Here is a 24544-nt window from a genome sequence, read left to right on the forward strand (position 1 = left end):
AGCAAGAATGTCAGGCAGGGCTTTCCAGTCTGTATATCAGGAAAACCCTGAAATGCTTTGTGCTGAATTTCCCAGCATCCTCACTTAGAAGGGAAGTTACTTCTGAGGTGGCAAAAGGGACAGAGAAGCAGTGATGTTGGTTGCAAAGGAGTCTGCTGCAGAGCTGAGAATGAGACCTCCTTTCCCTGAGCTGTTTGAAGCAAAACTCCAGCATTATATATGACTTCTGACGTAGCGATCGTGCTTAGTACATCTGCCTGTAAATGATACTTTCTATTCAAGAACCTGTGTTTCCTTTCAGAGATGAAGGACCTCAGTGGTGATGCTGTCATTGCAGCCTAGGAAAACAGCATCAGGTTCTCTTGGGAAGGTGCTTCTGTTGTCAGGTTCTCGCAGGTGTTATTTCCACCCTCCCACCCCCTCAGCCCCAGCCTGTAAACTTGTCGGGGTGTGATCTGAAGGCTTCACCGGGCCGTTTGGTCACGGCAGAAGTGATTCAGGAGTCTGGTCTGGTGGTGCTTGTGTATCTTCAGATGAGCTCTGGCACAGGTGAGCAGTGTCGGGCTGGGTGGGCTGTCGTGGTGGCCAGCTCGTGAGCTATACAGTGCGGTACCCACCTTTCTGGAGACTGCTGCAGGATGATCCTAACCTTGGGTGAGATTGTGCTAACTAATCCATGCTCCTGGTCGTGGGTTTGGGATGGTACAGCCCCTCCAGTCAGACCGAAGAGCAGCCTGCAGCTCTCCAGTTACAGCACCCAAGGGTCCCAGGCTCTTTGTGTAATCACTGGTTTATTTTGTGTGATCACAGCATTGTTCCTTTTATACTTAAGCTCCTTTCTTCCAACCTACAACATGTACTGTACAATCTTGGTATCTTTTCTGTTCACAGCCTTCTGTTGCTGGGATGACTGCTCTGGAGAAATTAGCCAGCAGAGCAGAGGCACTGCTTGTCTTCCTGCATTCCTGTCCAGATCTGCAGCTGCCCCCTTAAAAAACAGGGATACGTCCTCTTGAAGAGCTAGCAGAAAAAGTGATGAAGCCAGCACAGAGGTAGGCTTGCTGTTTAACTTATTTTAGTGGGCTGAATAAATCAACAACACACATGAAACTGTATGCATTTTCTACTTGCTTCCACATCTGAGGACTCAGCTAAGGCCATGAAATACTAGTGGCTGCTGTTAGGCACACAGGTCTAGCTAGATTTGGCTCTACTTTCATGCTGTCTCTGAAGTTTGCTAATAAAATAGTAACTGAAAGTCAAAATTGTTCATCCCCAGTATGGAGTTTGAAGTTATAGTTACCAAATACCTGAATGGTAAAAGCATCCTAACCTGAGTGTCCCTGATTGCTGTCTCCTTTGGAGCACCTTTGCTCTGTCCATAACTCCACAAACTTAAAAGATCTTGTAGTGCCAAGTGATGGTTTTGCGAAATGCTAGTATGTAATGAACTGTTGGGACTTAAAGAAATCAAAAAAGAGCTGAAGCTGTCAGGAACAAAAAAGAAAGACCTCCCTATGTGATCCCCCAGGCAAAAAGTTGTACCAAAGCAAAATAACAAAAGACTGCAAGAAAAAGCTAACCAAATTGCATCACCTTCCTGAGGACAAATCAAATTAACTTGGGGTCCACAGTTTGGACAAAGCTAACACCTCAGAAGCTAACTGGAATTATCTCCTTAAGGTTTTTTTTTTTTTAACTGGAGAGGAAAAGAAACCAAACTGAGCAGTTGCTGCAGAAGCCTCAGCGAGTGCCTCACTCTTCAGACGCATCCTTTGCTGCAGTGCTCATGGCTCCTTCAAAAAAAAAAAATCAGGGTGTCTATGAGTTAGTGGTAGCTGTTATCTGGTTTATAAAATATGTTTATGGGGATGTCTGCAAACTTTCAGCTAAGTCATCAAAGTCATATCTAGAAGGCACTCTAGGTTTGTAGTAGCCAGGGAGAGGGACCAGGGCCAGAACTGGGACAGGAGTAGTTAGATCATGTTCTTTGGTATTTTTTTTTCTAATTTCTCTTTTGGTCTCATGGCAAAAAAACAGATAAATGAATTGGCCCCTAGTGCCCCAAATTTCCTAGTAGCTGTTGTGAAATCTTAATGCTTGGCATGCATTATCACGTGAAATAATGCACGTCAACGGATGAGAGAACTTTGCATGGTCAAGTTAACCTATTCAGGTACTAGGAGGGCTCTCAGCTAACTAAGGGAGAGTTTGGTCAGTTTTGCAAATGATTATAGCCTCTAAGTGTCAAATGTGATTTTCCTTTTTTGGACACTAAAGTAAATTCTGATGTTTTTTTTGAAGAGAGAAATAGATGGGTGCTTGAGAGGTTGTTTCTGTCCTGGGGAAGGGTGGAATTCTTTTCTGGCCATGTTGTTTTTCCTTTCAGACATCCTTTGGGAAGCAAGGCATATTATTTTGAAGCATTTGTTGGAGGAATGGAAAAACACCCCAACCCCCCAAAATAAAGTAGCATTACTTAAATGAAATAATCCACCAGGTTTGCTCCATGGCAGTCCACTTTCATGAACCCATGCTCTGGTTCTTCGTAGCCCCAAGGCTGTGAAGAATTGCACTCATGTATGCTGCGTGCAGGGGAATAGCTCAGTTGGGCACTCACATGCAGTCAACAAGTGGAGAAATAATCACCCAGCTGTTGATTTTCTGCTTATCTCTTTGCAACATGTACTCCCCTATCTGCCTCTCAAAGGGGGAAGAGTTAGACCAGCAAAGCTTGAACCTCCCCCCTTTCTTAGTATTTAGTTAAGGTCCTGCATGCTGCACTGCTGATTAACGTGTTTCTGTACCTTACACAAATAATAATGCAAATATCCACTGTAGGAGGCAGGTATTTATTAACTTTAGCTAAGTTTATATGATCAAGCTATGGTTTAACAAGTTAGCAGAAACTAACTGATTTCTAATGTATCTCTCCATAGTGGATTTTCTGAAGCATAACAAAAGTTGAGTTTGGCAGCTTTCCCATAAGGGAAGGTGACAGTGGGATCTCTTTCTTTCTTTTTAGTCAACTAACTGCACACAAAACCTGTACGGGCTCTTTACATCTTTGAGAGCTTTGGCCCTCTGCAGGTGTAATTTAAACCAGACACATCTCAGAAGTTGAGGTATGTGTGGTGGCAGATAGTGAGCGTGATCGAGCACGTGTATGAAACCCCGCTGTGTTTCCTCAGGAAAAAAAAAAAGCTAAAAATCCCCACTTAGTGAACATTTGTCTGGGTTTGACTGTTTTTGAACAGGGCTAGGCAACTTCCTGCATGTCATAAGCTTTGAGGAAAGAAGGCATAGATTTGCCTGAGGAGGAACAAAAGGGAAATAGATAAAGCATGATGTCCTACTCTTTATAGTACCTGAGTGATGGTGAGGCCTTCCCAGCGTGGAGGGCCACTGCTGCATGCAATTCTATAAAAGTAGGTCACAGGTTGCTCCTAGGTCCTACTGCTTCCTGCAGCTGTGGGCCACGACCTCGCCTGGCCCCGCAGCCACAACAGGAGGCTGTGTGCCCTGACGGCCTCAGTTACTCTCTTTAAAGTGTGGAGCCTGACCTCTTAAAAGACAGTATGTGCTTATTTAGATCTTTTAAGTGTCAATGAGTACTAGCAGTGATAACATACCTGTAAAACATCAACCAAAATAGTACCAAATAAATTAATTTAAAAGAATGCTGTGTTCCCGTGTCTCCTTAGACCTGCACGTGACCTCTGTTCTGCAGCTCTTTCTGTTGTAGAAAGCTGACAACATCCAGTCCAAATGTAGGGAAGTATGAACTGTATGCTCAGTTTGTGCCAACTTTTGATTCTTTTAGGATATGTATATAGCTTTTGATTATTATATTTTATTATAGATTCTTTTGATTCTTTTGTTATAGATTATTTTGATTATTATATTTTATTATAGATTTGATTATATGTAAACTTGAATTACAAATTTCATTAATTTGAAGTCAAGATGGTATATGATGCATCAGCTGCAGAAAAATATTTGTGGATAAATTTTGAATTACTTTACCTTTCCAGTTTGATTCCATTCATATTCCTTCAGTAACAGATTTCTTCAAACAGCCTGAGAAGTTCAGGGACAAGAATATTTGGTGAATATCAAATTAACCTTTTCCCACAGCCAATAAATGAAGCACTTAAATTGTCTACAAATTTGGATTTTCTTTTTCTTAAAGATGTACCACATTTTACATCGCAACTAGTATTGGAGAGCAAGTGTTAAGAAGAGCCATCTGATTATCATTCAAATTTCAGTTTTTCATAGGCCAGTGAAATAGTAAAGGAGAGCTTCTGCTTTGCTGCTTTTGTCCATCTCAACCACCAACCAGTGGAGGTGACCCAGGTTTTTCCAAATTGATTTTGAAAAGTAGTCTCAATGGTTTGAATTGCTATTGTGTCTGAAGTGCTTACAAATAGTAACAGCCCAATAACTATCAGCAGAAAACCTTTATAACTTAGGCAATTGCTATTAACACAGAGGTGGAAGGAGGGACAATATAATTTAACGTGGGCAAATTCATGTTTTGATTTGATAAAGCACCATTCTGAAATGACTCAGAGCCAGGGGAACTATCAAGTGTCTGCAGACAAAGAAGAAAGCACAATTTTGGAAGAAAGGCCAGCAGTGAAGAAGCTACTTAATTCTCAAAGTCTAAAGGAATTTCACCTTCTGCAATGCCATTAAGTTTTTACAATAACATTATTCCTAAAGGTGTAGTGTTGAAAGAAATGACTCCTGTGAACTCTAGGTCTGTGTGACTGCAGCCTCTTCAATAGGCACCTTCTGATGACCTCCTGTCACTTAAGGATTTATTCCTTTTAGAAGACAAAACCACCAGATAGCCTTGTTATACTTCTGGTTGTAAATCATTTTTTAGAACGAGTAACTGGTAGGAGCCATGACCAGTGAGCTAGAGCTGGACCGTAATATTGATCAGACCAAGGTATGTCCAGTTGGTATTCTCTCCCTGACAGTGAATTAATAGTGGATACCTGGAGAGACAAGAACAGAGTTAATTGTCAATACTCCCCAGTTTCCAGCAGTTTGCACTCTGCAATGCCAGAAGTAACATCTTTGTATTTAATAGCCCTCAGTGGCTTTCTCCCAAGAATTTATCTTGCTATCTTTTGGCCATTGGAGACTTTTTCTAGCATGCTGTGACTGTTGGCTGGTAGAAAAATTCTTCTAAATGGGAGATGTGTGTGTTGTGTGTCCTGTGCTTGTGAGAAGAGCATCTGAGCTGGCTGCGGTAGCGCTGGTAGCAGTGTTTCTTATTAATGTAAACTGGGAGCTAGTGTGTGGTTTTAAGCATTTGTTGTGTTCTTGCGAGGAAGATATTTTTTTTCTGGGGCAATATGAAATAGCATGGATGACTGCATGTGGCTACAAGGCAGGAAACATGGGCCACAGTAGATGCTGACTTGCAAAGTTAGCTTGGATGAATCATTTTTCTCTTTGTTTACCTTTTCTGCTGAGTTTTCTACTCAGATTGGATGAGAACGTTACCCTGGCCCACCTACAGTCAGCTTTTTTTTCCTGTTTGTTCTAGTGCTTTAGTGCGTTGCAGCATCTGGATTATAAACACAGCAGGGGAATGTTTTAAATCCCCCAAATGGGCATTTGCAACCTAAGTCTTGTGGAAACATTCCTACTGAAAATGAGTTATATAAACCTCCGCAAAGCATGGACTCGTGTTGTGGACATTGTTCGCTCGCTAGTCCAAGTCAACTCCTTGGTTACTGGCAAGAAATTCAGGAAGTTTCTGTACCCCCCTCCCCTCGCTCCAGGGTGAAATTCACCCCTGATAAGTGTTGCTGTGTCCTGTGAATCCCTTCATTTGTTCTTGAGTGATCAAAATAAGTCTAATGTAGGATTTTAGGTGACCCAGGGGCCATGCCAGAGAATTTCAGCCAGAAAGTTAAAATTGTTATAGCAAGATGGGGTATAAATAGGGGCTCTGTATGCAAATTTCCAGTGAGGCGAGTGAGAGTGGAGCCTGCAGAAATGTGTCATGACGAAATAATAAGTTAATGTGTACAGGGAAGAGAGAGAGGAAGGGTAAGGGATATCTGACAATTTATTAACATCCACAGAGATCTGAGAGGCTAGCACTCCAATCTCTGCAAATGGAGAGTTTGCCCTGAATTTGCCCCTGGTGGGTGAAGGGACAATGTTCATGGAAGGTTAGTTAATGTGGGATATGGTTGCCCTTGGATGTAACTGAGGGGTTTGGTGCGGAGGGTGTGGCCCCTTACAGGAAGGTCTTGCATCTGAGGATACAGCCTCTGATCTCAACCTTTGATCTCAGCTGTGTCTGGGGTGGGAGAAGAGTTCAGCACATTGCTTTAAAAGCTGAGCAGTTTGCTGCCGGGGGAGCCAGCAACTGGAGTCCCACAGGGAGGGGAGCCTGAGTGGTACCCGCCTCTGCCGAGGGGAGCGCAGTCCCACTGGATGGCGGTTAGTCACTCTGTATGACTGGGGTGTGGTGGCTTGCTTGGGTTGAGGGAAGTTTGGCACCAGGGAGTCCCTGGCTCAGTAGGTGAAGCTGCGTTTGACTTGGTTTTGACTTTTCATGGTGTGCTCTCATTTAACAACAAAAAAAACACCAATAAAACAAAACAAATGTTGCAGAAAATAAGTGTATAGTTCAAGAATAGTCCCTGGTTGATTTGGCTTATGAAATAGAGGACTGTGATCATACGTGTTGGTTCCAAAAGACAAAAATTCAATATATTAAGGAAAGAAGTTGGTAATATCAACTGGATTGAGACATAAGGGCCTTGATTGTGCAAGAGACCTGGAATTTTTCTTTAAGCTGTTGATAGTAGCCTCAGCCACTTTCCTAAAGAGCGAGAAGAATAGTGGCTAAAGAAGATCCAGATGTGACCCAATGAATAACCAACTCTAAAAAAGGAAAAAGGAAAGTATCAGGAATAAAGCAGGAAACCTGTAGGGAATGGTAGATAGAGAAATTGGAAGTCTAGACATGTATAGCTTCATAAAAAAGGAAACAGGAGTGAAATAAGAGAGTTTACAAGTGAGTTTGAGTCAGACCGTGCCTATGCAAAAGTAACTCATGATTTTCCTCCGTTACAATAAAAGGTGAACAAAGATGTGGGGCTTTCAATGTTCTCAGCATAAAGCAAAGATAAAACCTGTCAAAGATAGGGTGAGATGGGATGATCTCAAAGAGCTAACAAATGAAATTCCATGCACAATGCAACTGGAGAACAACAAATGAAATATGTCTCCAATTGTTTAAATATGACCTGGAAAATTATAGGTCTGTAATTCTACTTCAGTGGGGCAGGGCCTGAACAATATTGAGTGGAAAAAGCAAGTGTGGTCCTGGAAGTAAATGGGCATTGACATAAGGAAACAAGGGCTTCCTCAAACAGTTTAGAGACAGTTATTAAAAAGGAAAATCAAAATGTAAAAGATTTCCTTGAAGTGGATATTGGAGAAGGAGCTGCTATTAAATTAAGAAATTAAGAACCAACCTGTAGAAGATAGGGGGCTGGTGCAGAGAAACTTTAAGGTGACAAAGACCTGTCTAAGAGGGTGGTAATGGAAGAGGTAATGCCGCGTGGGAGAACTGTCCTGGGCCCTCCTTAGTGCTGATGTCTCCACAGACCGTGGGGGTGCCACAGGGGTAGCAAGGGGAGAATGTCAATGTATCCCATTACTGTCCATTGCTCACGCTATTAAACTCCGTTAAACTAATTCCGAAAACTTGGTTCCTCCAAACCAGCCTCTGGAAGCCTTGTTTTACAGTCAGGGAAGTAAGAGTCAACTGATGTGATTTTTATTTTTTAGTGTACACTACATTTTCATTTAACTTCAGTTCCTCTCTTTGGTTTGCTGTATTATGTAAGAATTTGCCTTGATAAAGAAAAGCTGGGCAATGAAACTGATACCATAATCTGATTTTATGCTAATGCCTTCTCAATAAATCTTCCGTTAAACAGAAAATGAAATTAAATGGACAAATATATTAATAATGTGAGACTTTTAAAGGTGGTGTGCAATTAGTCACAGTTTTACAAGCAGTGTGAATTGGTGGTAATAAAAAATAACCTTTCTTGTTAATCCCTGAAAATATATTTAAAGTTCAGGCTCAACCTTTTTAAAGGACTGCCAAAAAAGATTTGCATTTAAGGGGCCTGAGAATTTTTGCATATCTTTAAACTTTGGTAGGTTGTGAATACCAAACATAATGTTAAATAAGGAAATACGTCCTCGCTGTGTTCACCCCTTAATTTTATTTTGCCTGATTTCAGAACCACTAGGATATGTCAATATTTTGGGGAGCTTGGTATCCTCTGTAATATTTGAATGGCCTAAATTGGGTATAATAACAGTAAATGAAAGAAACAATGCAATGAAATGCATATTTGATAAGTAATAAATGCTCTTAAATGTCTTCTTAATCATTCCAACATGACCACTATTACTCTTTAGCTTGGGTTTCCTTTTAAAATCCCACCCTGCAGTAATGAAGTATGGTTAATATAATTCTAAAAGACAATTATTTTGTTCTATGGAAAAACTTAGATGATGGGGGATAATAGATTCTGCATCAGAATAACTTGTTCCGTATGTTCTGGATGCCTGTAATGGAAAAATAACCTTCCATTAATTTCTCAGACCATTTTATTTCTTAGTATCAGAAAAGGAGAAACTTTACGAGTACAAGATTCCTTGCTGCTGAAATCATAACATAGTATCCCTCATAGTGTAACAGGACACCTTCATTATTATTTTGTTGTAAAATATTTATGTATATATTGTAAAAAATTGTAAAATATTATTTTGTTTTGCAAAAGGCTTCTTAATTGGTCTTCTCTTGATATAGCAATGGAATCTCAGAAAACCCAATGACTCGGCACTCTGGATGTTATCCAGCTTTAAGACTGGGTTTATTAAATATTACCATTTTGAACTCATCCCAGTTACAACTGGGTTTTGCTCATCTGCTTTGGACAGAGGTCTAGGGCTGTAGGGACTTTTCTTTATGTCAAGAGTTGAGTAGTTCTTATGTGTGCATTTGCCAGGCAGCCCTCGGAGCAACGGCATGAGGAGCGCAGCAGCTCTTGGCCCGTTTAAAGAGTGCTCTCGAGTGAGGGTACAGACCGACACGGGTTTCTTCACCTGCCCCTTTCCGTGCACACCAGACAGGCGTGCTACCCCGAGCACAGCACCCATCTCGTGTGCTTGCACAGCTCCTGCCCCACACTCGCAGGCACGTGGCCACCTCAAAACGTGACCAGCAGTCGTGCCTGCTTGGACTTGCCTGTGCAGACATACCTGTGATAATCCCAGGCAAGCAGTGGAGTAAAATGGCTTTAATTTGAAGGGCAAAAGGATTTCTTCCAGAGCTTGCTCTCATCTTCCAGTGAGGATCCTGGGCTGTAAATGGTAACGTATGCTCACGTGGGTCTCAGTGGGGCAAAACCTGCAGCCACACGTGCAGTGCAGTATCTGTATGCTGTTAGACTGGATCTGACCACAAGCCCACAGTGACTGGGAGTGGATACTGAGGGATGAAGGTGAGAACGAGACTGACAGGTAGTGATCCTTCTCCAGTGTAATTTCTAGCCCTTTGAGGGACTCCAGGACCAGCGGCGATGCCTTTGCAACTCTGACCATGGGCAAACATAAACTCCCTTAAATAAAATGTGAATGGAGCTGAACAGCCTCAGATAAAAAAGGCAGTGAAGAAAGGTTATGATAGGAAAAAATTATCTTTGGGGGGAATTGAAAACTTTCAGTGGAGGTCTGATGAGTGTTTCACAGAGGGCTTCCTGAAGTCATCCCTGTATTTCCTGATGTATCTGGAAATGTCATCCAAAAGCAATGTGGTGTTCTCCTTGGCTGGGGCTGTTTCCCTTTTCACCACCTTTAGCTGCCACCAGAATGATGGGCAGTGTAGACACAGGTAACCAGAGGAAGGTAGGTTCTCTGTTCCCATGGTCCTTGTTAAGGAGAGGGGAAAAATACAGCTTCTTTACCTAGGTGAAGTAAAGGCTAAAAGGGATATGATTGCTCTCAGTGAAACCATCGGGGCATAACAGCAGGGAAGGGAAGGAAGCCTCTGAGCTGCATAACACTATCAGCACAAAACCATTATAAAATAGAAGTGGATAAACTGGAGTTAGACAGTAAGTGATTAACAAGAAGTGGGAGGCTCTGGGACAATGTCTTCACGGGAGGACCAGGGAATAAATGCGTATGGCAGTTTGGGAGGTTACGAACCAGATCTCATTATATTTATACAGTGTTCTTGAACTATCTTTCAGCTCCTCTTAATGCTGTCAGTTCATTTCACAATCTGGGGGTGCCCCAGCAAGCTGCTGAGGTTGGAGAGGGGATAGCGTGTCTGCTGTGTGTGCAACAAGTGTCCAGACATAGGGGGAGCTTGAAGTCTGTAGTGTAAGGGCCCCGTATTAATTTTATCACTTAACAGCTGTAAAGGTAGATGAAGGAAAGCATGAATTCAGGAGTATATCTGTAGGTACGTCAATAGCTTACAATAATATTTTTGTCTACTGTTCCAGTAGTGTTCTCTTACTGTTTTAATCTCTGAAGAGGTAATGGACTCTCAAATAGATGCAGATTACACTATACTATTCCTAAGGTGGTTTTATTTCTTTTTTTTTTTTTTTTTTTTTTCCAAGACAAGCAAAGGTCCCTCTCTCCCTGGTTTGCTGACTACTACCTCTGATGTTCAGCAAAATGCATCCAGCTGCTATCTGGGCCTGCTACTTCCCATTAGCTCTGATGATGCCCTTTCCTATCAGCTTCATTTGCTTCTGAGTTTGGAATATATAAAGGCAATAAATCACCTTTTATCCACAAAGATGCATGTGCACCTACCTGGCACCCTTTGCTGTGGGACATACTTCTTTCCCCTCTGGTTTAATATCTTGACCTTGAAGAGGAGACTAGAGGATTAACTCCTGAGAGGCATGTAGATTATACTTGTTTTTCTTTTTACCCTTATTTTATTTTAATGGCCAGGGAAAATGGGAAGAATGCAAATGAGTGAATGCATTCTTTGATCTGTGTGGTTCCTGAACATAATCTCCTAACCTGGTATGTGCCAGGCACAAGAGGAGTTGCTGCCCCTAAGTAGGGAGAAACTTCAGTCACTTTGCAAGCAGTTGCTTGCAGTTTTTGTTGGCTTGGGGGAAGCGAGCGGCCAAGAAAGCCTTGTCCCTCTGCAGACCAGGGGAGCTGGATGGACTGTGGAGCTGATCACCTGCTGCTCATGTAATGGGAATTACTCTTTTAAGCGGGGATAATGAAATCATAAAGTTTTCTACCCACATCTGGAAAATACACAAATGGTTACTCTGAAAATGGTAAAACCGTGGCACTGACTTCTCTCTGGAGGGGCAGACTGAGCAGCTGTGACAAGGCAACCTACAGAAGCCATCTCCTGAGGTGAGACACTGAGCTACGGTTGGATGTGGAAGAGAGAATGGAGGCATTATCTTCAGTTCTGAATGGGGTCCATCCCTGAACATGGAAGCCATGGGAGTATTTTGAAAGTATGTATTTAAATAACAGGTAGAAGGGCTGGACAGTGTTAGTGGAGAGGGAAGGGTGGTTTTGGTTGTGATAAACTGAACAATACAACTGTTAGTTACCAGCAAAACATCAAACGTTCAAGAGTGGGTGATTCTCTGTACCTCTAAATTATTTTACTACACTTTAAAGTCATGCTTGGTGATGCTATATGCATATTCTGTAAAAATACACATATCCTTTGCTCTGCAGGATACTGGGAAGCGGTTTTTGCTCAGAGATCTGGATGGACCATGTCTCCTTCAGTCCGGTCAGACCTGGGCTATGTACCCCCTGATGGTGGATGGGGATGGGCAGTGGTGTTCGGAGCCTCCATCTCAGTTGGGTTTGCATATACCTTTCCTAAGGCTTTCACAATCTACTTTAAAGAGCTCCAGGCTGTTTACAGCATTTCCTACAGCCAGATTGCCTGGATAACATCCATCATGTGTGCTACCACCTACGGAGGAGGTAAGTGAAGCAAGACCATTTCTTTGGAAAAGAGGAAGGGTGTTCTCTACCCCAAAAAGGGAGGGGAGAATGTATTTCTTTGAGAAAGTTATTGGAAAGCTCTGACTGCAAGTTTGGCTTTGTTTTCTGATGATGTACGTTGGCAAAACACAAAACCAGTGCTGCTGAGCGTTTTATTGGCAACGTATATTATGTCACCAATTCTTGAAATGAAATAATTTTTGATAAAATAATTTCATCAGAAATCTTACTATGTGTGGAATTATTTGAGTCTTGAACAGTTATTTCAGCATATTTAGTATTGCGTCTTTTGTTCTGTTCATATCTTGGCTTTCTTTTTGAAACAAAGATTATATTTCTTGCACTCATGATTGTAGAGAAGATGCTGAAACTCAAAACCTGAAGTTTTGATGATGACCAGGCATGGCATACATGCATGTAAATCTTGAGGTAGTATGTAAATACGTATTTAAATAGTACCTAATTCTGTTGCTAAAATCTTGCTGCAAGTCGTTTATTAAGGGATGATGTTTTAGACTTCTCTGCAGAACCTATCTAAAAGGACAAATGTGTCCACTGGTTACTTCAAGCTGAAACATTTGCTGAGTACTTGCACCACAATAGCTGCAAAAGTTGCCACTGTGCAAAGGTTGTGGGAAGGTATTGCTTGTCCTCATACTGAAATCACCAAGTGGGTTTTCTCAGGGGGATGTTTGCCTCGGATACTGATGCAAGGTATCAGTCTGCCACTTTGATCTGAGCAGCTGGTGTGTACCTTGCTGTTAATGGTTAGTAGAGGACCATCTTGCTTTTAGGTTGCTGGTGCCTGCAAGGTGCAGCTGATGGAGGTTATTGCTGGGCTCTTAGCAGGCTCTTGGTTCTTCTTAGCCTGTTTTGCAATGGTGAAACATAAAAGGATTAACACTTGAGAACATAAAAATAGCCACACTTACACACATCTGCCTTAGCCTGTATTCTTTCTCAAACAAGATCAGTGACACAGACTTTGGGAAAGACTATTACAAACAAGTCCTAGATGGAGGGGTCTTCTCAGTACCCCCTCACCTTCAGGACGGATACAGTTTGGAGCTTTCCCGGGTCACACACCACAAATGTCAGGGTACAGTGTGGTACATAAGTCGTGCACGCTCATCTCATGCACTTTAGAAACTGGTTTTAGATGGCAATAAAAAAAAGAGTTGGTTTGGCATCTGATATAGGATGGATTAAGGTGAAAGAAAACTTCTGTAAGGCTTATCTGGCACCTGGGGCAGAGATACACATCATTCTGTCAGTGCCCTGAGCAATGCCTGTGACTCTGTGGGCAACCTGTGACTCTTTACTCTTTTGACAGCTCATGCCTAGTGTTATTGAGCATGCAATTCCCAAGACGTCTGCGTGCCTTGGAAAACTGGCACAGCAACAAGCAACTTCTTACTTACTGATTCAAATGCAGCCCTTGTCAAGGGAGACTGAAGGCTCCTACTGCCACTGAGCTGGTCTCAGCCCATTCCCAGAGGGCAGGTACTGATGTCACTAACCCACTGGCGCTGCCTGGCACGCTCGGGGTTGAGGATGTGTGTGACCAGAGAGGTGTGAGGGATGAGCTGCTTCCCTGATTGCAGAAACAGCCTTTTCAGGTGTGGCTGGAGTTGTTCAGCCGGGCAGCGTGGAGGCTTCACTGGGCTCTTTGGGCTACAGTCTCTGCTGCAAATGGACAGAAAGGTTCACTTCCAGGGTTATTTAATCAGCAGCTCTACTTAGCACCTATTTCCCCTTAAATAATGAATGTGTGTCCTCTGGCTGCTGTTTGGCTCTGGTGGTTTTCTGTCAGGAGCTGAGAAGGGCTAGCAGAGTCTGAGCAAGGGACGGAAGAGAGATTTAGGCTGTGGGGGCTGTTCAGGGCCCTCTGAAAGTTGGATGTCTGAAACTGAGCTTTAGACAGTCTCAGACTGGTTGAGATTTCTGGCTTTTCATTTTCTACATTCCCTGAGCTAGGGCTGCCAACACCTGGACAAAGATACAGAGGAGAGCGCTGCAAGGAAACTGCTGTCAGTGATCTTGATGGCAGAAGACAACGTTAGAGTATAAAACTTGTGCTTTTCATCATTGATCTTCCCATCTTTAAATACAGATTTTAATGAATTCTTATTGCTGCAGAGCTATCATTGTAAACTACAGCCACATGTGCAAGCGCCTGACTTTGCCAGATGTCGCATGTAACAACAGGAGGATGTCAGCATCAGCAGGAAAATATGAGATGCTGTGAAGTAAGATGACTTTTCTTTTTCAGCATTGCGTTTGCCTTTACGCAGATGTTGGGCTAATAACACAGTGCTGTCAGGGGGTATCCTGTCCCACCTTTCCTGGTGTTTTCAAAAACACCTGTGTTCATTGCTGCAAGAGCACCTTTCCTTTCTGGGAGTCTGTCCCGTGGTGTGGTGGTTGTTGCTCTTCCCCTCACTCAGTTTTTAAATCACTGTAGCATCTGGGTTTAAAAAAAAAAAAAAAACACAAAAAAAAACCCACCCAGAAATCCCCAAAACCCAGCAAACTCTGAAAGAAACAGAACTTGAAAAAAAAGTCTTAGGAAGAATCCCTGTGTAATGGTTGTAGACTCTTCTAGAATTAAGGAAGATCAATTATCTCCTCTGTTCTTGCAAATGATTAATAATTCTAAACGTTTCCCTGTCATGTTCTCATCTTTCAGTTGTTGTTTCCGATAAATGGTGTTGACATCTCCGTAGATCTGAAAGCAGCAGCATGCTAATGCTAATAGAAGAGGGAATGGCAATAATAACAGATTTAGGAGTTTCATATTGGGGAATAAATATCTTTGAGTGCATAAGTAATTGAATACTCAGTTTGATCTTCCTTTCAGCATAAATCTAGAGCAACTCTGTAGCATCCTGTGTAGCTGCATGCTGTGTTTGAGGGAGGAGGAAAGCACCAGCAAAGCCTGCCCAGAGTGGTTGAGGGCATGCAGAGGATCCCTCCAGGGACAATTATATCTTTAAACCCCAACTTTAGTTTTACAATATTCAGAAATGTTACAGCTAACTGTACACAGAGTAGTCATTTAGGACAGCATGTGTTTCTTTGCACTGGAGTAATTAAAAAAAAAAAAGCTTCAACAAACACTGAATATTGTTTCTAAGTGAAACTTTGGCTGCACTGAAGTCAGCAGGCACCTTGCCATCACTTTTAGTGGAGCTGGGATTTCATCTTTCAGCTGCAAAGATTGATCTGCTGATGTGTAGCACTAGAAGCCTGGCAAATTTCAGCCCCAAGCATGGCATTTAGATAGGAAAGGGGGCCGAGAACTGAAAGAAATTTCAGAAATTAATTCTGTGTCTGTAAGCAGTTTCACGAAGGTCACCAGAAATGTTAAGTGATGGAGTGGCCTATAAACACGACCTAGATAATAGGTGCATCTTTGAAGCCTGTCTTATGAGGAGTCATTTCTGGGGCACTTAGGGGGCTCTTGGCAAGGTCACTCCGTAAACCCAGGATTACAGCAAGCTTGAGCAAATACTACACTTGGACCAAAAGCCTTCTCTTTTTGATCTTGTGGGGTAACATGGATGTACAGTGTCAAAAGTTCAACAAGCTCCTAAAGAACAATCTGTGTAAGACCTTGAAAGTTAATACTAAAGCATCGTGCTTGATCTGCTGGACAACGGTCAGCCAGAAGGGCAAAGCAATACAGAAAATGCAGGCGCAGGAGCCTGTCTCAGCTTACCTACAGTAATATTGTGTATTGCATCACCCTGTGTTAAGGGCACTGAGGGCTGTTCAGCCTCGAGTGATGTTACACGCAGCTATCCACATCGCGTGATGCATGAACTGATCTCTTCCCATGTTTGATTTTTGTTTTCTTATCCCAATATTTAACTGTATTTGAAAGGTAAGGAAGGAGCTTGCTGGGTTTTCTCTGCCTTATAAAAAGGAGCTGGTTATATGCTGAGTGGCTGCAGACTTGATCCTGCAGACCTGCTTCCCACCCGCTCTCTCGCGGGGTCTAGCAGCCTCGCTGGCGATGAGCGCTGCAGGGTGTCAGCTGAGATTGGCTTCTGCTCCGTGCATCCTTGTCCTTGAAGCAAACCAAAGGTGCCCAACATGTATGCAGCAAACAGCAGAACCTGCTCCCCGAGTGCTACAGTCCTAGAGGAAGATTTCTTGGGGGAACTTGCCGCAAGAGAATTCCTCATGGAGTTATGATCACTTGTCACAAGTTTTATTTGATGGGGGGAAAAAAAAAACCAGCAAAACGTCAGTTGCCTCTTTATGATAGTTTTCTGTAGCTTTAATTGACTGTTCCTCTAATACCTTAAAAGTAGGGTGAGGTGGGGTTAATTTTGGGGGAAAATACCTGCATTATATGATGGCTCAGAGTACTATGATCTGCAAACAGCAGTGTCCCAGAGACTACTTGCAAACCCCTGTGACGTCCCCCTGACCCCAAGCTGCTGACCCTCAATTCAGGCTCAGCCAACATTGTGCAGTTCCAGCTTTTTGCTCTTCTGGAGTTGGAATTCCTCTTTATGGTGGCACTGTAATATCTCTCCTCTCAAACATCAGGAGGGTTTAATGACATCTAAAGCTTGACACCTTGTCGAAACATTATTCAGGCAGCCCTGAGGCAGGTAATCCTCTTTCTGTCCTGTTGACAACTACTTGAGAGTTTGTGGCAGGACAGCCTTGGAGCTGGGCTGGAGGAGACAGCAGTGATTTTCTGGATGCAGCTGTGCCACAACTGCTTAGGGCCATTGCCTTGGAGAAGGTGCTGGTGGAGGGACTGGATGTGTTTGGACCCTGCAGTCACAATTCATTGGATTAGTTTTGACAGTCTAAGCTGCAGATCTTTGCTAAGCTGTTTCTTTTTCATTGAAATGAGTAAAGAAACTCTTACAAGAATATTTCCATCAGAAGCCACAGGCTCAGTGGTGGGCCCAAGCCCACATGCTTGGGCTGCAGTAGATGGGGGGTACATCCACTACAGAGAAACTCTCTTTGTGTTTTCAAGCTGTGACCTCGTGGATCTCAGCTAAATTAATTCAGGATGAAAAATGTAGTAAAGTAGCATCCCAAGCAAATGGGTCTAAGATACCTAGCAGGCATCCTGTGGAATATGTGTTGGGATAACTCAAGGCAGGGGCAAATGCTGCTCTTGGAAACAACTCCAAGGATTTAAGTGGTTGCTGCCTTTCTAGTACATTATCATCATTTCACATCTTCCTAACTGAAGGGATGCACAGGATCACATGGAAAACTGGGGTTGTGCAGTGACTCTAAATTGGCTGAAAGTGGCAGAAGATGCTCTGGGATGGAGGAAGCTGCTGTCTCTGTTGCTGGTGTAACCAAGTATCCCTGGTGGGATCAGCTACTCTGACAGCATTGGGGATCTGTAGGGTTTTACATGTGTGACACGGTTTGTGTTTACCAGGACATCCTTGACAGGGCAGAAATATAGGTCCTTTATATTTTTTGTGTGTGTGCTTTGGCTTCAAAATGAGAACAAGCAGGCAAATTAGGTAAGGCAAACTGGAATAAAATGGGCTATAGTACTGATTTTACTTTGACAACACTGAAGTGCCTTTATTCGCTACAGGTTTTCCTTGAGCAAAAATGTATGAACTCTTTATCTTGTGTAAAACCTCACAGCAAGGAAAACAAGGCTTGAGTCTGGGAGTGGAGAACCACAGGCTGGGAAGGCAGAGGCTTCCCTCTCCACACAGTGTTCTCCAGTAAAGAGTCCTCTTTACTTTCAGTGCAAATGAAAAGAGTGACCTGCTCTGCTCTGGCTAATGTGTAATTACACCTTCAACACAACCTTATGCCCCAGCTGTTTGTTTGCCCATGTTTGTGTGCATGATGTGAAATGCCAGCAGGCTCTGCATTTCAGTGGTGTTTGGAAAAAAACACAGCATTTGTCCTAAATTTCAAACATTCAAGGCTCGTCATAGCCAGACTTCTGCCATAAAAGTTAACAGCTAAATTCTCAATGTATGTTTGAGTGCTTCAACCATGTTGTTGTTCCCTTTCTCTGCAGTCATTTTCCAAATATAACAGAGGAAGATCCTACTGGGATTAAAATGTAAATGAGATGAAAATGCAACAGCAAAGGAATAATTTGTTCTAATTCCCCAGTGAAAACATTCCAGTTATTAGATTTAGATTAAATTGTAGCCATCTTTTTACCAACACAAATGTGTTGGTTTGGGCTGCTTGATTAAACTCCTGCAACAAGGGAAAAACAGACGTCATGTCACTACTTAAGTTTATTTTATCATCTCCAGGAAACCAGTGCATCCAGCAATGATGCTTCATGCACCTGGCTGGTTTGACGGTATGGATGCAGGGCTAAAGCCACTGAAGAGGTTTGCTGGCTCTGGAGAGAGTTATTTTATGTCATATGAATCCCTCTGCCTGTCTGGCCTCTGCACTATTAATACTGGGGTTTAGCAAAAAGCAAGCTTGACATTTCATCGCTTTCTGTTTTTCCTCTCCTTGACCCCTTTGTAAACCATTAGTTGGTGTGGAGCAGAGCCACGAGGCTCTGCCAGCATCCCAGGTGTTCCCAGCAGTGCCACCACCGCTGTCCCTTAGCTCCGCACAGTGTCACCCCACTGCCAGGTGCAGGGACACGTGGGGCTGGGGGCTCTGTCCACAGCAGAGCATCTCACACAGCGGTGAAGAGGCTGCCTGGAAATCAAAGGTCCCCCTAAAATAGGCACAGGGATGTCAAGGGCTGTGGATTGACCACGCCTGACCCACATCCCCATTTGGAGCATGTGTGGGTGCTGTGTTGTTGGGGTGCTGTGTCGGTGGGGTGCTGCCCACATCCCTCTCGCTGCTCGGCACACTGGGAGCTGCCGGGCAGAGTTAGGTTCCCTTTAATTAAAACCTCAAGCATGAAAATATTAGTGGTAAATCCCTGAGTGCTGGAAGTCTTGTGGCTAAACACTGAGGAATGTGTCAGCCTGGTCAGGCTCAGCGTGAGGAGGGAGCAGGGGAATAAGGGTAATTCTGTGCTCGCCGGGCAGGGAGCTGTTGGTCTGTCCCCAGGCTGACATTTTGTGATTGCATCTGGTTGGGGTCCAGAGCCAAGGATTTTGCTGAATTCAAACTTCTTCCCAAGTAACAATCTATATTAGTATGGATTGATCCCTTGGAAAAAGTTAAGAATGTTATTAGGGACATAAATGTGTGGGCCTATTTTCAGAGAACTGGCATATCTCTCTCCTAAGACAGATTTCACTGACTAAAGTAACAGTATTGCACCCTGGGCCACGGGGTCCAGCCCTTTGGTTTTGCAGACAATTGCTTCTTATAATCTCATTTATTAATGCAGAAGCTCCATTTTAACTGTGGTTATGGATTGGATTTCAGGGCTGATGCTTTTTTATGAGCAAATGGAAAGTGACAACGGAATAGTTTTGAGAAATGCAGGTATGCCATGGAAGTGAAAATCCCAGATGCTTTAAAGAAGTGCAGTTACTTCTTTAGGAGCTCACTTACCTAATGCTGTTTTGATGCAGCAGAGCTAGGAATGGATTTTTTTTTTTCTTTAATGTGGAAGCAATTTCTAAAGCCTTTAATTGAGTTTCAAAGACTCAATGAAGGAAAAACTGTTGGGGTTATAGAGTTGTAGCTCCTACCTTTGGCTGCAATAAAACGCCTTGTGTAAAAGGCTTCGAACAAAATTCTTTCTAAATACCAAAGTGGTCCACTGAGAACAAATAGAAATGCTTTTCATTCTCAAGGGAGCCCAGGGTTGGTTTTTTTTTCCTTTTTTTTTTTTATTTTCAGAAAAAGGTTGTCAACATTAGTCACTTTTTCCCAGTGACCTTATATTTTAAATATTGTTTATCCAACCTTGGACTTAAGTAAGTGAAGGACATTAGTTCATTTGATTTAAAAATCATGACTTAAATTAGCTATGGGAACTGTCATGGAAAGCTATGGAAAAGGGAGCTTTTGGGGAGAGAGGAAGAGTTTTAGTTTCTGCCTTGCCCCCAGCCCCTCTTCCCCCTTGCCTCTCTTCTTTCAACAGCTCTGGGAATACAGTAGCAGTCATTTATTTACATGGAGGACTGTGATAGGGAAATGAGTAATTTGAAAAGGTATTTTGCAATTTTAATCAATTTTGTTGCTGCTTGCCAGCAAATTAAAAAACCTACCCTCCAGGAAGCGTCTGCTGTCTGCTGATGAGTAAGTGGAGCCCAGCCCCGGGGGGAGCTTGTGCTCCTGAAATGAAGGGGGATCACTCACATAGGCAGCTACTGTGAGACGAGCTCAAGTCTCCCCAAATTGTTAGGAAAGTCCTTTTTGACCTAGTGAGCCCGGGATTTCTACTGTCAGTCCCACCTTCTGCCCTCAGGCTGCCACGCTTTGCTTGTGAACGTCTCTTCAGAGCAGCAACAGGAGGGCAGAGACTAATTGTTTCCAGACATCTTCAGAAATTACTTGTTTGCCCCCAATAGCTCCTGCTGCAGCTGTTTCCTGCTCTGATTTTGTGTTTGCCACCAGTTTGTATGAACGTTCACACCAGGGTTTGCTGCAGAGGACGTTCTTTAACGTGACACCAAATTTAGTATTTCTGCGGAAGGAAACTCCCACCTTCCAGCTGAGATCGTGGAGTTGTCCCTGCTGCTTCATCCCTCTGGTCCCAGGAGTTTCCATCTGCCCTCCCCACCTTCTACAGCTAAGGATGTGCCCAAGTTCCGTCTCGTGTGTGTTTATTTAGATTTGGTCCAATTATTTATTTTTGGCAGAACACAGAAACCAGCTGCTGAAACAAACGTCATTCCCGTTTATTAGACAAACTCCACTAATCCAAACCCTCATCCCTCTGTAGGAAAATAGAGGAAAACAGCCCTGTCCCCTTGGCCATCCCCTTGTTCAGCTGCAGATAGGGTTTTCCTACTGGAGAGACTAATTGTCTCCTGCGATGACAGACCCTGAGCCTTCATGCAAGCTGGAGTATACATCATACAAGCAGTGCAGTAAAAGCAGGTATCCTTATGGCCCATAAAGTGGGTCTAGGCTGTACCAAAACAAAACTCTGCAGGTCATCACACTGTGACCCTGCACCTGAGAGTAAAGGTCTTCTGGTCAGTTTAAGTTTACTCAGTTATGTAGGAAGAATTAAATAGTAGTAATAAAACATCTTAGAGATGTGTTGGAAGGAGATCTTTAAAGTTCTAGGTTAACTGTGCCAGGAAAGTTACTGAGCAAGGCACTGATTTTCCTCCCCGCCCCCCCCCTCCATTATTGCTTCATTGATATGTAGGAAAATGGGATTTACAGTAACACAGGGTCTGTTTTGGGAATGTTGGAGGGAGGGTGGAAATTGGGAGGAGGGGAGCTCCTTCTCATTTAATCAGAGACTGACGTATTTGTACCTGAACCTACAGTGGTATTGCTGTTAAAACCATGTTGTTAATTCAAAATTAGAGAAGAACAGGCCCAGAAGGGCATGAGATGGGACAGCAGCAAAGCCTTACTAAGCCGTTTGTGAGCGCAGGGATTTTCTCTTCCCTGGACTAGCTGGGAAGGGCTCCCAGGATCCCCAGGTAGAGGGTGCAGGCAGGCAGGGATGTGGGTGACATTTGGCTCAAAAAGAACAGGAGGAAAGAAAAACGTGAACAGCAGGAGTGTTTAAATGCAGATTTTTAAACCAGCTATTTCCACACACCTAACTAGTATGACTTGGGTTTTTGAATATGGCTTTATAGGCGATTAGGAAAGTGTTGGTCTGAGCCTTAACATCCAGAGAAGCCAAGGGGGAATGGAAGCTCTGCTTAGAGGGGGGGAAAGAAAGGCCCATCTTTGCAATGCAGGTAGTGTAGTTGATCTGCAGGTGAAATGTCTTTTACCAGAATGATTTATAAAATCATATGATATATATCATATATATATATATATATATCAAAATTTATAAGATCATCCCTTAATCTTCATGGTTACACATGGAGGGAAGGTGTCCCTCTTCCAGGAGGCTGGAGGCAGAGCAGGAGGTGACAGGATGTTGACACTAACTGACATCTCCATGTGAATTTACCCAAAATTGGGGCTGAGAGGGCACATGGCTGAATTCCTCCAAGACCCCCAGGGCTGTTACTTAAGCCAGGGGGAGGCAAGGTTGAGCAAGATGCACTCCAGTAGCAAAACTGCAACTTTCCAGCAAGAGCAAACACTGCTAATGTTTCCCCAAAAGGGATTTTAACGTAAAAACTAGAATATACAGCAAGTTGGTGAACATAAATAGCGTGTGGACAACGGCACAAATCCGCAGTGATGTTGGGGTTTGGGGACGGGAGAGCAACCTGCAACTTTGTAAGGAGAAAAGAGGTGCTGGTGGAAACGCAGGGGGAAACGAAAAATAATTTAAATAAGTGAGGATGGTTTAATTAACGCCCGCGGGGTGGCTGGGTGCTGCTGCCGCCTCCCGCAGCGCCTCGGCTTGGGGCGGAGCGGGGTGAGGCAAAACGGGGGGGAAAAGGGCAAAGCAGAAAAGCCGGGCGGAGGTTTGGTGCGTGCCCCGGTCTGCGGGGCGGGCCGGTCCCGCGTGGGGCGGTGCGGGCCGCTCCCCCTCCCCTCCCCGCCCGGCCCGCCGCCCGCGGGGGTCAGTGGCCGCGCCGCGCTCCTGCAGGTGGGTGCTGCGGGGTCCCACGCCTGTCCGGGGGGGGGTCCGGGGTGCGGGCACACACGAGTGGGGCGGTGCACCGGGTGGGAGCCGTTGTTTCTGTTCTTACCCACTTCCACGGGGCATTTCTGGCACCGTCCCGCTCGCCCCCCAGGCCCGGAGCAGATCCCGGGAGGAACTACTGCACATCGCTGATGTCCTTCGCGTGAGGTGGCAGCACGTCAGGGGTGGGGTGCGACGTCAGGATTAAATGCCAAGATTGAAACTGAGTTGGGGCGATGCTGTCGCTCGGGGTCTGGGGGTGCAACACCTGACTCTCGGCCTTTGCCCTTTGTGTTTCAGGGCTTCCCGAGGAGCGCTGGGCACCCACCCGCACCCCCAGCCCGGCCATGCCACCCCCCGCTCCCACGGGGCAAGCCCCCGGCCCTCCGGACGGCGGCTGGGGTTGGGCGGTGGTCTTCGGCGCTTTCATCTCTATCGGCTTCGCGTACGCCTTCCCCAAAGGCTTAGCCATCTTCTTCAAAGAAATCCAGGATTTCTTTGGCACGTCCTATAGCGAGATCGCGTGGGTCTCCTCGATTATGTTGGCTACGACGTACGGTGCAGGTGAGTAAACCTGCACCAGCCGCTGCGGCGCGCTGGGTCGCAAAAGCAGAAATAAGCCAGAAATCTCCGCTTCGGGCCAGAGTACAGGGAAAGCACCAGTGTCCTTCTGCACGGGCACTATCAACAGGTTTATCTTCTGGTTGTGTTTCCAATGTTGTTTAGGGAAACAAGTTGTGTGTGTAGCCTAAACAGACTAAAGAGCAGTTTTTTGGAGGTAAATCAGTGTTGGCTGGCATTTTCAAACAGGCCCAGTGCCTTGCAAATTTGTCACTGGGTTCAGTGGGTGCAGGCGTCTTTTGACCACTTTGGTTGCCTTTTGGGCCTGTGAGGGACTCCAGATGCCTTTGAAAATGTGGTCTGTGACCAGTTTGGTGCTGACATCCCCTTTATTTCCAGCTCGGTGTGCAACACCTTTGCTGCTTTTCAAAATAGGGCTCACTCCGCTAATACAGGCACGGTGTTATGTGGAAGCCTTTGTAAAGGGGTGCAGTATCCTCTGTGCACCAGAGGCTGAGGTGCATGATGTGTCCCTTCGCTGTGTCCCCTTCCCCGGCCACGCTGTCAGCCATGGGCTGCGTTGGGGGATTCCTCTGACACTACAGAGCACGGCCTTGGCCCTGTCACGCAGCACCTCCATTGCCCCAAAGATGGGCAGCACCAGCCCTGCTCCTTGTGTCCGAGTGGCGAGGGGACGGGCGAGCTGGTTTTGTGAAGAGACACTGGCATTCTCCTGCCTTGCTTTGACACAAATTTGTAACTTTGCACCCAAGAAGCTGTGAAATACCACCATGGCATGTTGCTGGGCGTAAGACTGGTAGTCCCCTACCCAGAAACTAGAAGATTACCTAGAAAAGCTTTCTGTGGGCATCAGTGAAAAAGCCCTGAGAACAGGCTGGTGTGACATAGCTGGGTCTGGGTTTCAGCCGTATGTAAGCGTGGAGTAGAGCAATAAATGAAGTAGCTGCTTGTTTATTGTGGCAGCTTATAATTGCAGCAATGAAATCACCAGAGTCAATCATTCTTATCAGCTGCAAAAGCAGTGCCTATAACTTTGTTCCTTTTTTATGATTTTGATATCACTTTCATGACTCAATGAAAAACTTGGGCTGCCTTTGATTAAATCTGCAATGGGAGGTAGACAGGAACCACGCTCTGTAATCGCAGGAAACTTCATCAGTATATATCCTGGCTATTAAAACAATTCTGCAAATATTATTTGTTTTTAAAAAG

General features: G+C 44.3%; 1 protein-coding gene across 1 annotated transcript in view; it reads left to right on the forward strand.

Moving 5' to 3' along the window:
* Positions 1-11657: 11657 nt before the first annotated feature.
* The window catches only part of LOC141964166 (monocarboxylate transporter 2-like), a 37609-nt gene continuing 24722 nt past the window's right edge, over positions 11658-24544 (forward strand). Inside the window, exon 1 of the mRNA XM_074914214.1 lies at positions 11658-12057. Coding sequence (XP_074770315.1) covers positions 11742-12057 — 316 coding nt within the window. The 5' untranslated portion in view covers positions 11658-11741. The remainder of the gene's footprint in view (positions 12058-24544) is intronic.

Source organism: Athene noctua, chromosome 10, assembly GCF_965140245.1.
Source record: "Athene noctua chromosome 10, bAthNoc1.hap1.1, whole genome shotgun sequence".
NCBI classification, from domain to species: domain Eukaryota; kingdom Metazoa; phylum Chordata; class Aves; order Strigiformes; family Strigidae; genus Athene; species Athene noctua.